The 17,443-nt window shown below is 42.5% G+C and overlaps 1 protein-coding gene across 2 annotated transcripts in view; it reads left to right on the forward strand.

Moving 5' to 3' along the window:
- The first annotated feature begins 2,395 nt into the window (after positions 1-2,395).
- XKR4 (XK related 4) overlaps positions 2,396-17,443 on the forward strand; it is a 430,426-nt gene continuing 415,378 nt past the window's right edge. Inside the window, exon 1 of one of the 2 annotated variants that reach the window (XR_008536571.2) lies at positions 2,396-3,377. Coding sequence is in view for 1 of the 2 variants with exons in the window: in NM_001033036.1 (NP_001028208.1) it covers positions 2,572-3,377 (806 nt within the window). In the remaining variant the exon portion in view is untranslated. 2 annotated transcript variants of the gene reach the window in all.

Below are 17,443 nucleotides of genomic sequence, written 5' to 3' on the forward strand. Positions count from 1 at the left end.
ACTAATATTTATTGAGCAAATAGTCTGTGCATGTGCTGTGCCAGGTGCAGGGGATACAGTCGAATAAGAAACATCCTGTTTTAGGGGAATCTTTAGTCAGCCCCAGGTCTTCAGCACCTCAGATACTCTGCAGGGCCTTTTCATGCCTGGTGCAATTTAAGACACTGCATTTTACCTAGAATACACTCCATCCCTTAGGACCCAGTTACCTAAGAGATCATTTCTCTCCCTAATGGTTTGGCAGAGAGTAAGATCAGCAGTAGCACCCTGGAGATGGAATCTTAGATTTGGACTCCGGAGAAATAGAATCAGGGTGTTTTCCAAAAAAGGATTCTTCTACTCCAAGAAGACCCAATTTTAAAGCTGGATTTAAAAATATACCCGCTTGCCTGGCATACTAAGCATCTTAGTGGGACTGTTGCCCCTCAGCTATCACTTGGCTATTCCTTTCGCTAGAAATACCGGATTTGTACATGCCATGTAATCGTGTAGAGACTCTATGACTCAACACCCTCCTGCCAAAATGTCAGGTCAAGGCCAACCAAGGGAGGGTCCTGGGCACCAGTCTGTGAGAATAAAAGACAATGAATCCAGAGCGTGGGGCAAATTCCACTTTATCCAGGTTGGTGATGACACAGCCCTTGATATGTAGCACACAATGCGTGAGGCGGCTCTTTCCACGTGCAGAGAAATCCGTGCACTTCTATTTCATAATGTTACTCATTAAGAATGGCACTGTGTACTAGTTCGAACTCACCTGGCGCCTACCAGAGAGAAGCGGGGGTGGGTGGGGGGTGTCATGGTTTGCCTCCTGATTTAGAAGATCCAACTGGTGCTCCTAGTGGCAGTGTAACTCGTGTTGCCTCACTTACCTCCCAAGTATGTGAGTCACAGTATAATTTAAGAATTACACTCTCTATTTCTTACATTTGCAAAAGCTAAGTGAGACAAATCAAAGCTTAAGTTTCCTTATTAAAAACATGAAGATCCTATATTTTATTGAGGTTTTAAAAATCTCTTATAACCACAACGTATTTTATATTCTCCTTGAATCACTCCGATCACAGATTTAATTTTTCGAGTCATTTCTGGAGTTGTGGGACCACACAGCTAGTTTGCAATCCCTATAGCTTTAAGAGAAGGTATTTCTAGTTTTGGAGTAGGGAGTAAGGGAGGTGGCGCCTGCTCCGGGCTCCGCCACTCCCCGCCCGCGGGCCGGGGGTGGGGTGGCACTCGGTTTCCCGCGGCTGCCGGCCGCGCCCCGCGCCGCCGCCAGGGGTGCTGCCCTTCCCACCTGCCGCAGGACGCCTCGAGGGCCGGTGCGGTGCCCACTGGGCTGCCGCTCCTCCCGGCTCAGAGCTTTCCAGCCGCCGAGAACGTGCGAGGGACCCCGGCGTCGGGCAGGGGCCTGGGCCGCGGAGGGCGGGAGCGCCTCCGCACCTGCCTGAGCTCAGGCACCCCCGCCCGCCGGAGAAGCCGGGAGCCCTCGGAATGCCGGCTGCCTCCACCGAGGGCGCTGGCTCGGGGCTCCCAGCGGACCCGCCCGCCCTCAGCTGCCGGCGCGGCACCAGGCTCCGCGCTCCTAGCCCCGTACGCCTTTCTCTCCCCTGCACTCTCTGGCAAGGCCGGGCACGCCCACTGCCGCTGCTGGCCTCAGAGCCCGGGCGCCCGAGTTACACCCATTCTCCCCACCATCGTCGGCCAGAGCCGCGCTCCCAGCCCTTCTGCAGGTGCTGGCGGCTCCGAGCGGAATACAAAGAGGCCTGCTCCTCCCTGGCCCTTGCTGCCGCCACACCCGTCCGTGCCCACTCTCCGCCGTCCTCCGCGAGGGCTGCACGCAGGGACCCCTCCTCTCAGCGCGCTCCTCCCCCTCCCCCAGTGTCGCTCAAATCCACCCAGCGTTCCGAAATCCCGGGAGTGGGGGCCTTCGACTGTCACCCTCAGGCCCCCTTGGCCGCTCCTCCCGGCCCTTGGGACCCGCCAGGGCAGTCCCCCAACCCCCGCCTGCCGCTCCTCTCGGTCCCGGCCCCTCCTCCGGGTCCCTCCTCCTCCCTCGCCCCTCCCGAGCCAGGGTGGGAGCGACGGCAGCTGGAAGAGAAGGGATGAGGTCATCCTCTCCCTCGGAGTCAGCTGGTGGAGGAGAGGAAGCGGGAGGAGGGAGCGCGCGCGAGGGGAGGAGAGGAATGTGCAGGTCCGAGGAGCGCCGCGGCGGCCGCTGCTGCTTCTGCTGCTGGCGGCGGCGGCGGCTCGGGCGGCAGCAGCGAAGCCGGGACGGCGAGGAGCGCGGGCGGCGGGCAGGGGCGCGCGCGGGGCGCCGCGAGCAGCTTGGCTCCGCGCAGGCAGCCAGGCGGCGCTCCTGCCGGCCCCAGGCGCGCCGCTAGCCCGGCCCAGCGCCCAGCCCGGCGGGCGGCGGGCGGCGGCGGACGGCGGGCGACCCGGCGCAGGAGCAGGAGGAGGGGGAGCCGCACCGCCTGGGAGGGAAGCCGGGGCGAGTCGAGGAGGTGGCGGGAGGAGGAGACAGCGGGGAAAGGTGTCAGATAAAGGAGGGCTCTCCTCCGGTGTGGAGGCATCATGGCCGCTAAATCAGACGGGAGGCTGAAAATGAAGAAAAGCAGCGACGTGGCGTTCACCCCGCTGCAGAACTCGGACCACTCGGGCTCGGTGCAGGGATTGGCTCCAGGCTTGCCGTCGGGGTCGGGAGCCGAGGACGAGGAGGCGGCCGGGGGCGGCTGCTGCCCGGACGGCGGCGGCTGCTCGCGCTGCTGCTGCTGCTGCGCCGGGAGCGGCAGCTCCGCGGGCTCGGGCGGCTCCGGCGGCGTCGCCGGCCCGGGCGGCGGCGGGGCGGGCTCGGCGGCGCTGTGCCTGCGCCTGGGCAGGGAGCAGCGGCGCTACTCACTGTGGGACTGCCTCTGGATCCTGGCCGCCGTGGCCGTGTACTTCGCGGACGTGGGCACAGACGTCTGGCTCGCCGTGGACTACTACCTGCGCGGCCAGCGCTGGTGGTTCGGGCTCACGCTCTTCTTCGTGGTGCTCGGCTCGCTGTCGGTGCAAGTGTTCAGCTTCCGCTGGTTTGTGCACGATTTCAGCACCGAGGACAGCGCCACGGCCGCTGCTGCCTCCAGCTGCCCGCAGCCTGGAGCGGATTGCAAGACGGTGGTCGGCGGTGGGTCTGCAGCCGGGGAAGGCGAGGCTCGTCCTTCCACGCCGCAAAGGCAAGCATCTAACGCCAGCAAGAGCAACATCGCCGCGGCCAACAGCGGCAGCAACAGCAGCGGGGCTACCCGGGCCAGTGGCAAGCACAGGTCTGCGTCCTGCTCCTTCTGCATCTGGCTCCTGCAGTCACTCATCCACATCTTGCAGCTCGGGCAAATCTGGAGGTACTGTAATGGGTGGGGGAAAAGGGAGGCTTGCTGCTGCTACTACATCCCCACTGCTTTGCTTTTGCACGGAAATCTTTCAGGGTTGCTTTGGTAGTAACCCTAGTCACACTCTTCCAGTTTTTTGGGTTTCTTTTGAACTGGGGCTTGCATTTTTAAAATTTGCAATCTCAGTCTAGGGTGGGAGGGAAGTGAGAAGCAAGGGAAGGACAGCAAAGTGGTTTCGATCACCTCATCCCTTCTGTCTTCCCACTCTGCCTTACTGGCTTCTCGCTCTTGGCATGCCACAACCCCCCTCCCCCCTTCCCCATTTTTAGTGATATTGTTTCAGTGAGTAGGAGAGGATTCCTGTCACATCTTCTAAAATTCCTTTATTATTATATTGAATTTGAGGTGTGTGTTGCCATTTGGATGGTTTCTTTTGTTCCCTGGGGAAAAAAAATTGCTAATTCTAGTGAAATGGGAGTTGCTGCTGCTCAAAAGTACCCACATATTAATGATCACTGCTGGAGAAATGCTTTGCTCAAAGTAAAGATCCTAATAGGCAAATGACTTTGTGTATATATATATATATCCCCGAGCATGAGTCAGTAAACTTTATGGGGCCCAGATTTACTTTTAGAGTGCCCTTTCTGATTATCTTGCAATATCTCCATAGCTAATTTCTCATATAATTACAAGCCTTTGGAAAAGGGGTGGGGCACCATGTTAACTTTAGTTGTACTTGGCATCTTCGTTGGCTACTTTGCTACTTGTCATCTGATCTACCAAGTCTTTTTACACAGGGATCACTTCAGTTATAAACTGGAATACAAGGCTAAACTTGGGCAGAGTGAAACCACCACTTGAACAGTCACTGCATGGACTTAGGAGCAGAATGAAATAGTATGCTCAGGAATACATTCTTTTGACTTTTATATGCTACTAGCAGATTTCGAAGCAATATTTTACATCTATAAAAATTACTTGTATGGAAGTCTATAGATTCTAACATGTCAGAGCTTTTTTGGTTTTAAAATAACTTAGTAAACAGGTGGTATAAGCGAAATGAGGACAATTCCTAGAAAGTACACCAATATGGGACTGCACTCTGTGGTACTGGTGCTCTTTTTCAATTTTATTTGTGGCTATTTTTGTGATAAAAGATATGAGTTGTTGACTATGCCGAAGTATCCCCTGTGGAAACAAGTTAGAGGATTTGTGGACTAGAACCACAAACTTCTTTTTATTTATGATGAACAACCATATGTTCACCTGAGAAGAGCAAGTGTGGTGATTTCACAACCTTTCCTGGGACCAGAGCTTTGTGAAGCAGACTGAACATTGCCATAGATGGTGACCTTTCAGATTGTGAAACATTTTTTTTCAAGCACACACTTTCTGGAAAAGTGATATTTGATATGCAGTCAGACAAATTGATGTTGGAAACCTTCATACATATTTTGGACTCAAAGTAACTTTTTGAAATGCTAGTTAAATATGATAGCTATATTTCCCATGGATGACTATTGGGAAGACTTATAGCTTGATGCTCTTCAAGTATGATGAAGGACTTAAGTGCTTAATTTAATTACTGAAATTACTGACTGGCTAGGATGCATCTGATTAGCATTTCTAATCTGATAATTTGGTAAATTAAGCTTAACATTCCATTTGTTAACTTTTTCAAACTTTATCAAGATTTGGAAATCACTTAATTTTAACCACCTTTCAAGTTTCTAGACTTATGTAAATAATTCAAATACTTCTCTATCCTATTAACTGAAAAACTGTAATTTTTTTTACAGATTGATTCTTTATGAAAAATCTGATATTAAATCCTGTGAACTGAGGAAGTCCTTTTAATTATAGTTGTGTTTACTATACCTTCTAAACCAAACATCTCCCCAATTGAAAAATGATTCTTAATTTTCTCGGGGAATAATATACAGAGTGTGAGAAATAATTAGGAAAAGATATGAGCCTAAAAACATGTCAGAGAGACCATAGCCACTGGGCCAACTTATCATACAGAAAAGTTATTGCAGAGGTAGGGAGTGGGGGCGGGGAGAGAAGGGATGGAAGGGTAAGGTTTGAATGCAGAAAGAAAACCGCAGGCTGTCAGACAAATGCACTAACTGACCCAGACTTGGAGAAACTGTGGTCACACATGGCTCCTTTTAGTTAAGCATTTCTATAGTATTTTCCTTAGAGGCTTTAAAGTTAATACTGATAATGCGTGATCATCTAGGAGGAATATTGTAGTTGGAAATATTATCAGATATAATATTCTGGAAATATTTGTCAACATTTTCAGAATAATGTGTGTAGTAGATAAGTTTGAATTATCACCTAATCTAACTATTCTCAGATTCTGATTAAAATATTTGGGGGATGCCAGAGTAATCTGGTGAAAGCATGATCTAAGACTAATCAGCATCATTTTCTGTTTATGAAGTATATTTTTCAAAAAAACAAAACTTTGGCCTAATGTAGGAAGTTGGAAAGGGATTAGAAAGCTTGTGGAACTTAACACTCAGATGCGCTCTAATATGTTTCTATTTCTCTGAGTGTTGAACATTCATATGGAACTTTGGGGGAGTAGACGCATCTTTGATAATAAGCCAACGAAGTGCAACTCATCTCAGATTTTTCTATTAGACTCACTATGATTCCTTAAATTAGAAGCATCCCTCTGCCTCTTCTAGCTTTTCTTTTCAATACATTATACACAAATATTGCAGAAACACCAGAGTACTGAGTGGTTCAAAGCACAGAGGTCATTATTCATGTTTTAACATGCTACTTTCTGGGATCAATAAAATAGATTTTAGCTAGGTTGGTAACTGCTTCTTGTGTTTCCATGAAATTCTAATTATTTTAGGGAAGGACCAGATTCTAAAAGCTTTCTCTAAATACAGTCTTTTGAAATAACATCAAAGCATTTGCTTGTTTAGAAATAGCCATTGAAACATTGTGGGTAAGATTTGCATGTATTTATACATGTGTTACAATGCAACTGCTAAAAGCAATGATACATATTCATTTTAATTAAAGTTTACTAATGGGAAATTAATGGCAGCTTTTAAAGTCGCAGGAGGTGAGCTTGGGAAAGAGCTATTTGAAATAATAAAGTGAATTTTTGCTACCATGTGAAAAGAGCAATTATGACTTTAAAGGAACTGTGCCTGTGAATGAATGCGAAAGTACATTCCTTTCTTATTTTTCTCATATGATTCCAGAAATTACTAAGAGTGCAGTTTAGCCAGTGGGAATCACAAATTCCCTAAGAGAACAGTTTTCAGTCCTCATGCTTTTGATCAATTGCCTCCAAATGTCTTTTTCCTTCAGAAATTATGAAGTTTACTCTTAAAACTCTACCTGAATTTCTCCTATGTATGTATGTACATAGTTAATTGTTTTCTAGAAAATATGCACATTATAAATAATAAGTCAGTGGATGGTAGAGTGGGGAGCATTTTCACTATTCTTACTCTCTTGGGTTTTGTTTTTGAGTATCCATCATGAGAGTCATCTGGGAAAAATGTGAGGAAAATGCAGTTTTTTCTGCTCTTGTCATGCTTGCTATTCCAGAAGGCACTGATTGTGTCCCATGTTCAAATAAGTCGGGAAAATGACAGATTAGACAAAGTTAAACAGATCTCTCTACAGCAGGACTTCTCAGAGCCTTTTATAAGCTAAGGTACAGTTATCAGTAAGTTTTTAAAGTCACATCTATTAAATATTCTTATAATGATGCATGCAAAACACTTGGATAAACATGCCATTCTTAAAACTGGCCAAACAAAAATAGTAACAATTTTATTGGCACTTTAAAAATATACAAATGTTTTTTTCTACTTTTTATGTCATCTACATTTTAAAATAACCTAAAAGGAAATTATTAGTATCTGTATATGTGAGACAACTGTCTCAGAGAGGTTAAGTAAGCGGCTTAACCTCTTAATAGGGTCACCTAACTATTATGTAGTGTAGTTAGGATTAAAAACGGGGCCCGTTTTACCATACAGTCTGTGATTTTTCTGGCTGAACTGGCTACCTCCAAGTGCCAACTTGGATAATAATGACAACAATGTATAAAAATAACAATTTACCTTCACTGTGGATGGCAAAGTGGGAAAGGGAGCTGCAGTTTAGATGGATTAGGGGATCTTTCCAATAACACACCGGTAGTTAAACAGTAAAACAGAGACTTGAGCTTAGCTCTTTGAACTCCCAGTTCATTGCCTAACTTACTATACCATTTGGACATACTGAGGTTGTTTTATTAAATCCCAGCTAAGGAACATGATCTCCTAGTAGTTTTAATGATTACATGGCATAATGTATGTGAATATGTGAAAAGTTAATTACAAAAGATAAAGAGGTTCTAGAGATAAGGAATGGGTAGAAAAACTAAGGAGGATATAGGTTACACCTTTGACTATTAGAAAAGGTGGTTTTCAATTCTGAGTTAGTCCTGAATTCTGATATAGATTAGGCAAGATTGGTGCCATTTGCTGAGTTTATCAAATGGTTATTTTCTGCATATATGTGTTTCCTCTCTATACATATAAATTAATTAGTCATTCAACACTCACTGAGCACCTGCTATGTGCAAGGCACTGTGCTTGTTACTAATTATTCCATGATGAATAACATATATATATTTCAAGGAATCTACTCTCTAATAGGGAAGACAGAAAAGTCACTAGACCATCTCAATAGAAGAAAATAAGCACGATAGAAACAGGAAACGCAAACTGCCTTGATGGTTCAGGTAAGACTCTCTGGAAGAGGGGATATCTGAGCAAAGGTTTGAGGGATGAGAAAAATCTGCTTTCTGAGTAAAGTGGGACATTGACTTTAGAGCCCTGGATGCAATGTGTAAAGGCAGAGAGGCAAGAAAGAATAAGGCAGGTTAAGTGCATGCTCTACATATGGAGTGAGGGAGGGAGAGTAGCTAGAGATGAGATGAAGAACTAGTTGGGCCAGATAATGAAAGGAATTTAGATTGTATTTTGAAGGCATGAAGGAGTCATGAAGGATTATAGGGGGTGAGGACTGTTAACGAAAGTATTAAAACACTTTTATTCAAAGGAATGGCAGAAAGTTGAAAGCTTCAGAGGCTATGTCATTATTCATCTCTGACTCAGTCATGTCTCTGTCATTCATGGAAATCTATTGGCTTCACAGGCTTTGAGTTTGGATGTCATTGGGACATATAAATAGAACCATGATAATGGGAGAGTCATTTTTCAGAAAAACAAGTTGGTTGAAAGTTTTAATTGTATTTATATTAAAGTAAATTATTGGCAAAACTTTCTTTGGTGTTACTATTTGAAGAGTTATTTTCTTAGGATACAGTGGTTTTTACCTTATTGAAAGTTAGTTCTTCTGATCCATAGAAATATATTCCTTATGTTTATTAGTCACATTTAACTGTCCAGAGAGCTTCTATGTTCTATTTCTTATTTGACCCTTTGAATGATCTTGCAGGTAGCACTTCTATTTTGCAGATGTGGAAATTGAGAGAGAGAATTTTAATTGTTTTCCTCCTTGGGTCATATATTTCTGGACAGATTTTAAGCTAGAACTCAATACTGATATGGGAGGGGTGAAAGCAACATGGAAAATGGCTGATGGTACTGAGGATGATGAGGTAGAAGAGAAGCCCGAAAACTTGAGAGCTCCATAGTAAGTGCTGAACTGTTGTAACCTGGAAGAGGCATTGGACTTTTGTGTAGGCCCCCTGGGACAAAATAGGTGGGACCTATAGGAAGAGATTTTGAATTGATGGAAGGAAGAATTTTTTTAGTAGTCGAAGATATCTGCAGATCAACTGGGCTTCCTTAGAAGCAGTGAGTTTCCCATCACTGGAGTGTTGAAGCATAGTCAGGAAAATTAGGTAGAGATGTGGTAGAGAGACTAACTTTCATACAGAGGGTTGTACCAGAAGATCATCTTCCAGCTCTGAGATTTTGTGATAATCTCCATCATAACATGCTGCTCCAAACATATTAGACTAACCTTTGCTTTTTTGTGGATGAAAGAAGTAGAATGCATTTTCGTGCAACACTGTAATTGTGCCACTTTAAAATCTATTCATTGGTTTATAGACTCAGTATCTTCCCTGGAGCATCACAAATCCATATGCCACCCCTGAGTGCTGGCTTTGGCATCAAGATCTCTGAGTTAGCTGACAGGTATAAATCCACACACAAGCAGACAGCTCCTTGTGCATTTACCTGGGTTTCTGTATGAATTGGAATAATTTATGTATAAATCTCTGTGGTGGGTATATCTCTGTGATGTCTTTGCAATAACTAGTGCAAAGATTGTAAATTTTTTCCATTCACTTGAACTATGAAGTGTTTACTTCACAAAGGTAAATATTTTTATACTTATTACTCCCCAACAGACTAACTTAACAGAACAATTGAATGTGTAGCATCTGTATACATGTATACTATCAGTTTTGAACAATGTCCACAAATCCTTGGAGCAATAGCTTTGAAAGTCTTTGCTCAATCTCTTACAAAATGTTTCTTCATGATTGAATATACAAGCACACAACTTGCTAGTAAATATATTTTATATGTTACAGTTTGAATGATATAGTCCACCTATGAATTTAAGTAACACCAATCACTGTCTAACAAATAATGTACTGATTCTCCTTCACATGGACTTACTGGCTAATCTGATTAGTACATTTCTTTACTTACTTTAGAAATTTGTATGGAACAACTAACTGGACCTATGGAAGCAAGACCAGAGATTAGAGTTGGATTTATTATCCTTATGCATTTTCACGTAAAAGGCTCAGTATGGTGCTAGTCAGGAGGGAATGTTTTATCACGTGTGATCTTGTAATGTGTAATTGTTGTTGGAATTTAGGGAAAATTATATTTAATAATACTCTATAAGAAATATTCTCTTAAATGGCATTGCATGATTCTGACCACCATAACAAGTGACCTCATCCCAACAACATGATGGTGTCCTTGGTAAGTGACAGCATGGCTGGTCAGGAAGGAAGACCATGGCAAGTTCTCATGAAGTTAGTCTAGTGGTTGTGGAACTTAAGGTAAAAGAATACATAGTCAGTGAATATCTACTGATCTGTGAATAGAACCCAGGCACTATTCTTTCTTCTTGATGAAGGTGTAGCTAAACTTACTACTTAGTGGCTTCTCTGAGATTCTAATGGTGCGGTGAATCAGAAAAGGTGCAATGTCATCTGGGAAGGATAGGAAAAATCACCCCAGCTCTTTTTTTAGATTAGTAGTGTTGGGAAAATAGGGGTAAATTTTGTGAATCGCTAGTTACAGTCTGAGAAAAATGCAGCTAGAAGCCCAGCTTTGTATTCCTGGTTTTGCTGATAGAATAGTCAGGGTGGAGAAGCTATCTGATAGGTATTTTTCATTGAATTCTTACCTATACTTGACTATCTGAAAATATACTTATATATGGAAGAATTTTTGGTACTTTTTATGCTTCAGTCTACTCAAAACGTTTGCAGCCTCCAGTTACTACCACCACCACCATCATCACTGTAATTCTTATCATCATGAAACATCAATTCTACATCTAGTATATGCATAGAACTGATACAGATTGCTGATTGTAGGAGAAACTAGAGAAAGATTAAAAGGAAAATGAATCAGTCCAGAAATCCCTGAGGTGGTCTGAGTGACACCATTAGGTCTTTTTTAACCCTAAAATAGACGGAGAGGGTCATAGTTAGAATGTCAGTGATAAAGCTTATTTAAAGAGGCATCTGTCCTTTTGGGAATTGGACTAAATGTGGGGTATCAGAAGAAATGATTTGGTCTCCAATAGCAGCAGATTCCAGGCAGGCTATCTGACTGCTCTGGGTCATGTGCCATTGTGGGTGCAGATGACACACACGGCCCAGCTCCTGGAGCCTCACAGACTAGGTCTTCTTTTGGTTTCCTCCTTCTGGGTCTTAATTTTCTATCTGTATGATGTGATTGGTTAAAAATAATATCCTAGGTTCTTTCCAGGTCTAAAGTTTTGATTCTGCTCTTATTATACATTCTTTTCACTTGCCTAGTACCTAGGGTATATGCACTAGAATGTCTACAGGTGTCCTAAGGCCACTGTTGTAGGCTTTCTCTATGTAAGTCCAAGGGGATATACGAGGGACTTTCCAGGGTTGATAATATTAGTGTCTAAACTCCCAGGAACTGGCATGATTCATACATAGAGAGTCTTAAGTGTATTTACATAATGCAATTAACCTTACGTCATTTCCAAATTTTAGCTATAATCAAATAAAACAATTTTCATTAAAAACACATATCTACGTATTCGAAATGATGTCAAAAGTCTTCCATGTCACTGATTCTAAGATATATACCATATAGACTGGAGAAGCCAAAATTGCCATCTAGATTTCATGTGGTGAGGTATGCACAGCTGGAGTGCTGTGATTAACAAATAAGAACAACGCTTCGCAGGCTTGAAAGAACTATCCATTATGTCAATGAGAAAAATGGTTGCCAGAGCTAGATTTGCTTTTAAATTAAAAGCTTGTCCTGGGTTACACTGTCACTGATTTAATATTCTGAAAATTGGATTTAAAATTGGATTTAAAACAAAGATATGACATCCAGGCCTATCCTTGTTAAAAATAGGGATATGGTGCACTCTGCTAGAAGAACAGAGCATTGCATTAGCCTTCCCTGAGAACTCCCTGGGGATAGGAATTCCCTGGATTCTAGGTTCTTAGAAATCTGATGTGAAGCTGAACGATTTTTAACCCCATGCCAACATTTCAGATTTAAAATTTTTAAAAACCTTAAGCATCTGTTTTAAAATTATCTGAACAAAGTATGTCAAACTATTTTCTCATCTTTATGATTCATAAGTAGGCTGTTTGAATCAGTTCTACTTCTTTTGTTTAATTTATACACATGCCATATTTCCCTGTTGGGGAATCCTTTTATATAAACAGAGCAGTGGGCATTGTGTGGGGTGAGTAACGATGAGTCAAACAGAGAATCATGCACATATAGAAGTAGGATCTATAGTGAACACCACTTGAAAAAGACTTGAGATGACTGGTTTGACTTCCCCTCAAGTCCATTCTATTTAAGAAGGACAGAGTTGCCTTTCTGAATCGCCAATCTGACAGATTTCATCATGTGAAAGCAGTCTGACTTCTTTTATCTGCAGTACAGGTAATAGTCATGAATAAAGATCTCAGTCTGGGGCTGAATTCTTTACTTTTCAGGTTTTTTTTTTTTTTAAGGTAGCAGAGAGTCAATAATCAAAGCAAAGGTAGCAATCGTAGCAATAACAGCAACTAAATGATTCCCTATAACTTCTATCATTAGTTCATGGCATAGTCACTGTATCGGTGTGACAGTAACAATGAGGAAATGATCCTTTAGTGAGGCAAGGAAAGGATTTGTAAAGGCTTTTTTTTGTTTTGATAGACTTTCAGCTCATTAATTAACTTCCTGTTTTGCAAGAGTAAAATTAATAACAATCCATTTTTAAAATGTAGGCTAATTCCAGAAGACTGTCCCAAACACTTTATAATACCTGAATTTGTTATTTTAACATAAATTAAGAGGCATGTCTCAATCAAGTTTTGTATTTCCAGGAAATCTACTACTCGTAAGAGTGGCAGTCACAGATATATACCTTGTGGGATTTTCTTCCTGATGGGGTGATGGCTAGGTTTGAAAACTTGAGTTCTAGAGGGGTGTGGGTTTCCTTACCCCATCCTAAGGAAAGCACAAATATTAATTGAGTTCTTACTTCTGAAAAGTCATAAAGAGTTACAATTATTTAAGGATATAATATCTAACTACTTTGAAATAAGATTGGAATCAAATGAGAAAGAGGGAGGAAGCCTGAAGGTTTTATCTAACAAGCATGTCCAAATACTCTAGAAAATATCACTGTGTTGCCTTCTCTAATCTGCTAATAGGAAAGTAGCATGTTGTCCATAAGGCATGCATCTGTTAGCTAGTGGAAGAAAAATTTAGCCCTGAGAGAAATGAACAAAAAGAAATAATTTTATTCCACAATCAGAGAGCAGATTTTCAGTTCTTAGAAGGAGTAGGAAAATCGTACTGACCTCCATTATGAGATACATCACAGCTAAGCTTAAAGCAGGGCTTCACCAGCCAGGCCAAGCTCCTCTTAGATGAGTTTGTTCCAGGGGCAAAGAAAGAAAAACTTGAGTTGTGATAATGATCAGGTTTATGAGGTCAACTTGATATATATTTATTTAATTTTTATAGATTAACTGGGTGCATGTACAGTTGTTTTACATGGATACATTGTATAGTGGTGAAGTCTGGGCTTTTAGTGTACCTGTCACCCAAAGAGTGAACATTGTACCCAATAGGTGGCATTTCATTCCTCATGCCCCTTCCACCCTCCCACCTTTTGGAGTCTCCAGTGTCTGTTATTCCACTCTGTATGTCCATGTGTACCCATTGTTTAGCTCCTACTTAGAAGTGAGAAGATGTGTTTTTTGGCTTTCTGTTTATGTCATTTCACTTAGGATAATGACCTCCAGTTCCATCCAGTTGCTGCAAAAGTCATGATTTTACTCTTTTTAGTGGCTGTGTAGTATTCCATGGCATCTATGTACTACATTTTCTTTATCCAGTCTGCTATTGATGGGCATTTAGGTTGATTCTATACCTTTGCTATTGTGAATGGTGCTGCAGTGAACATACACACACATTTGTTTTTATGATAGAACGATTTATATTCCTTTGGGTATATATCCAGAAATGGGATTGCTGGATCAAATGGTAGTTCTATTTTTAGCTCTTTGAGGGATTGCCACACTGCTTTCCACAATGTTTGAACTAATTTAGACTCCTGCCAGCAGTGTATGAAAGCATTCCCTTTTCTCTGCAACCTCACAGGTGTCTGTTATTTTTTGACTTTTTGATAATAGCCATTCTAACTGGTGTAAGATGGTACTCTTGTGATTTTAATTTGCACTTCTCTGACGATTAGTGATGTTGAGCATTTTTTTCATATGTCTGTTGGCTGCTTATATATCTTCTTTTGAAAAATATATTGAGAGCACCAGTGGGGTCAGCAGTTTGTGCATGTTTGACTGAGAATTTTATGTTATCAGAAGTGGACAGGAAGTCAGAGTCCAGAGGGTGAAGGCCAAAGCACATCATCACAAATGGGGCCAAAGCACATCATCACAAATGGGGCCAAAGCACAACATCCCAACCCTGGGAATCCAAGCAAAGGCCAGAAATAAGCTTACTAATTGAAGAGGTGGGTAAGAATCTGAAATCAAGGACATCAAGACAGTAAACCATGCCCATGCTTCAAAATGTAAAACTGAAGAGAAATTTGTTTGATTTATATTCACAATAGATCTACTTCTGTTCCAACTGAGGGGAGGGCAGAGAGCTGGGACTGCAGGCAGGTTCTCACTCAGGGACGTCAACTGCCTGCAAGCTCATGAGCAACTCATCTGCTAAACCACTGCCTGGTCACTAAGATCAGTTGCTGAGAATAGAATGACTAAAATAAGCAACCAGTGTTAGCCCCTTTATTCATGGACTCCACAAACATCTGCTTAGGATTATAGTGAGGAAAATACATTAAAATAATATGTTTTCAAAAAGTCTACTCACTAGGAAAGCAGCCTAGTCATGGGCATCCCCCCTAAATCTCTTTGTGATGATGTGCCAAGGACAGAGCTGTGGGCTTGTTACTGAAGGTGGAATCTGCAAACCCAAACTGTCAGCATCTCTTGGAAGCTTCTCAGACATGCTGAATCTCAGGCCCACCCTAGCCCTGCCAAATCGCCACCAGCATTGTAGCAAGATGCCCAGGTGATTATTATGCACATTAGAGTTTGAAAAGCATGGAGCAACTACTGCTGCTACAGAGGAGGGAAATTTCAGCTCAAATGGTCAGAAAGGCTAATGTGAGCTGGACATTAATGGGAAGTATAGTTGCTCCAGATATTTGTAACTGGCTTTCTCACCAAACACCTAGTATGAGCTAGGTTATATAGCAAGTGTAGTATAGCAAGGGTTGTTGCTTGGAAACTTAACAGTGATAGGTGCACACACACACACACACACACACACAAATGAATCTCCTTATAGACAATGCTTTAAGCAAAATGTGAAATGTTTTGATTGGCAAAAGAAGTGAAAGATTGAAGTCTTTATTGAAAGTCCATTATTGGCTGGGTGTGGTGGCTCACACTTGTAATCCCAGCACTTTGGGAGGCCACGCTGGGCGGATCATGAAGTCAAGAGATCGAGACCATCCTGGCCAACATGGTGAAACCTCATCTCTACTCAAAATACAAGAATTAGCTGGGCATGGTGGTACGCACCTGTAGTCCCAGCTACTCTGGAGGCTAAGACAAGAGAATTGCTTGAACCTGAAGGTGGAGGTTGCAGTGAGCCGAGATCATGCCACTGTACTCCAGCCTGGTGACAGAGCTTCATCTCACACACACACACACACAAAGTCCATTATTTTATGGTTTTATGTTGCAGAACCAATCTCTAAGAAGATAATTAAGCACATTGACTGCCTACCTCTCACAGTTTTATGCAGTACTCAGACCTTATGTCATTTGGGCTTTAGGACTGGAGTCATCAAAGTGGACAGGAGGTGGTGAGAGAGGGACCAGGCCTTCACAACAGTGGTGGATGCTGAGGGAACCATTGGCTTCAGAGTAACCAGACACCAAGAATAGAGAGTGAAGAGCTCTGACCAAGACATGATAGTGGTTGTCTTTGCTCAGAGAAGTGGAGTGGGCTGGTTCTGGGCTTATTTTTATATTTTTCTGAAAAAGAAGTAGTGAGGGTGGACAAAGTTTGTGTATGCTGGCTGGATGGAAGGGATAGTGGAGAGCGAGGCTGGGTTTCTGAACATTCCTCTGCCTTAGCTTTTAATCTCCTAGACCGAAGAGCCTCTGTATCTACATGGAGAAAGAACTGAGATAGGAACTGAGGAAAATTGAACTGGGACTCCAGGTGTGAAGGACTAATCCCCAGCCAGGAGTTAGCTGCATATTTAAATAAAACAATACAGAAAGAGTTCTGGTGAACAACCTGCTCCCTGCACTTCCCCTCCTCAGTGACCCCTGAGGCCCACAAGGCACAGGTTTACTGTAAGGAGAAATAGGATGGCTCAGCTTGATGGCATGCTTCACCATTTGTCTTCCTACGTGAGAAATGTAACGTTCAACAATGTGACAAGACATGTCAGTGTCTATAGTTTAGAATAAAGGGATAATGAGAATGATGCCTTATAAAATGCATATTTGTGTAGACATGTTATTGATTTCCTTATTTCACATTAAACAAGATAGAAATGGATGACCTTCCCAGAAATGCCTCTTTTCAAAGTAATAGTTTTCTGATTTCCCTTTCATGTAAGAGCTGGTGTTGCTATGCTGTCACTTTTCTTGCTAGGGTTCCCTCCCCCATCTATGTGCTGGGAGGTGATTTTTTGGTTCAGTGTTCTTAAATGTTTCCATGGAGAGTTACTAAGGTAATTTTTCTAAGTCTCCTCTTTCAGTAGGTGTGGTCACCCCACATGGCTTTCCGTATGCTTGCTATTACCCACCTGTGTCCGCTGAGCACTTGAAATGGGCTGGTCCCTATTGAGATGTGTTCTAAGTGTCAAATACCCAAGGGATCTTAAAAGACTTGATGTGAAGAAAAAAGATAATATCTATCGTATTATTTTTATTCTGATTTCACATTGAACCAATAATGTTTTGGATATACCAGGTTAAATAAAAAATATATGATAAAAGTTAATTTTACTGGTTGTTTTTTACTTTATAAATATGGCTACCAGAAAATTAGAATTGTGTATGTGGCTTGCATTATTCTATTCTATTGGACATTGCTGAGCTAGATGATGTCAGGTCTTTTTGAGGAGTGAGAAGAGGGAAATCCAAAGTGAAATATTTCAAAATACTAGATAAGAATTTACTAGAAGTCACCAGGGAAAGGGCAGTGAGTTATTTTGCTGCTGAGGCAGGTTTACTTAATGGATTTTGCAAATAAGATTAGCTGCTGGTAAAAATG

This window comes from Pan troglodytes, chromosome 7 (assembly GCF_028858775.2).
Source record: "Pan troglodytes isolate AG18354 chromosome 7, NHGRI_mPanTro3-v2.0_pri, whole genome shotgun sequence".
Classification (NCBI taxonomy): domain Eukaryota; kingdom Metazoa; phylum Chordata; class Mammalia; order Primates; family Hominidae; genus Pan; species Pan troglodytes.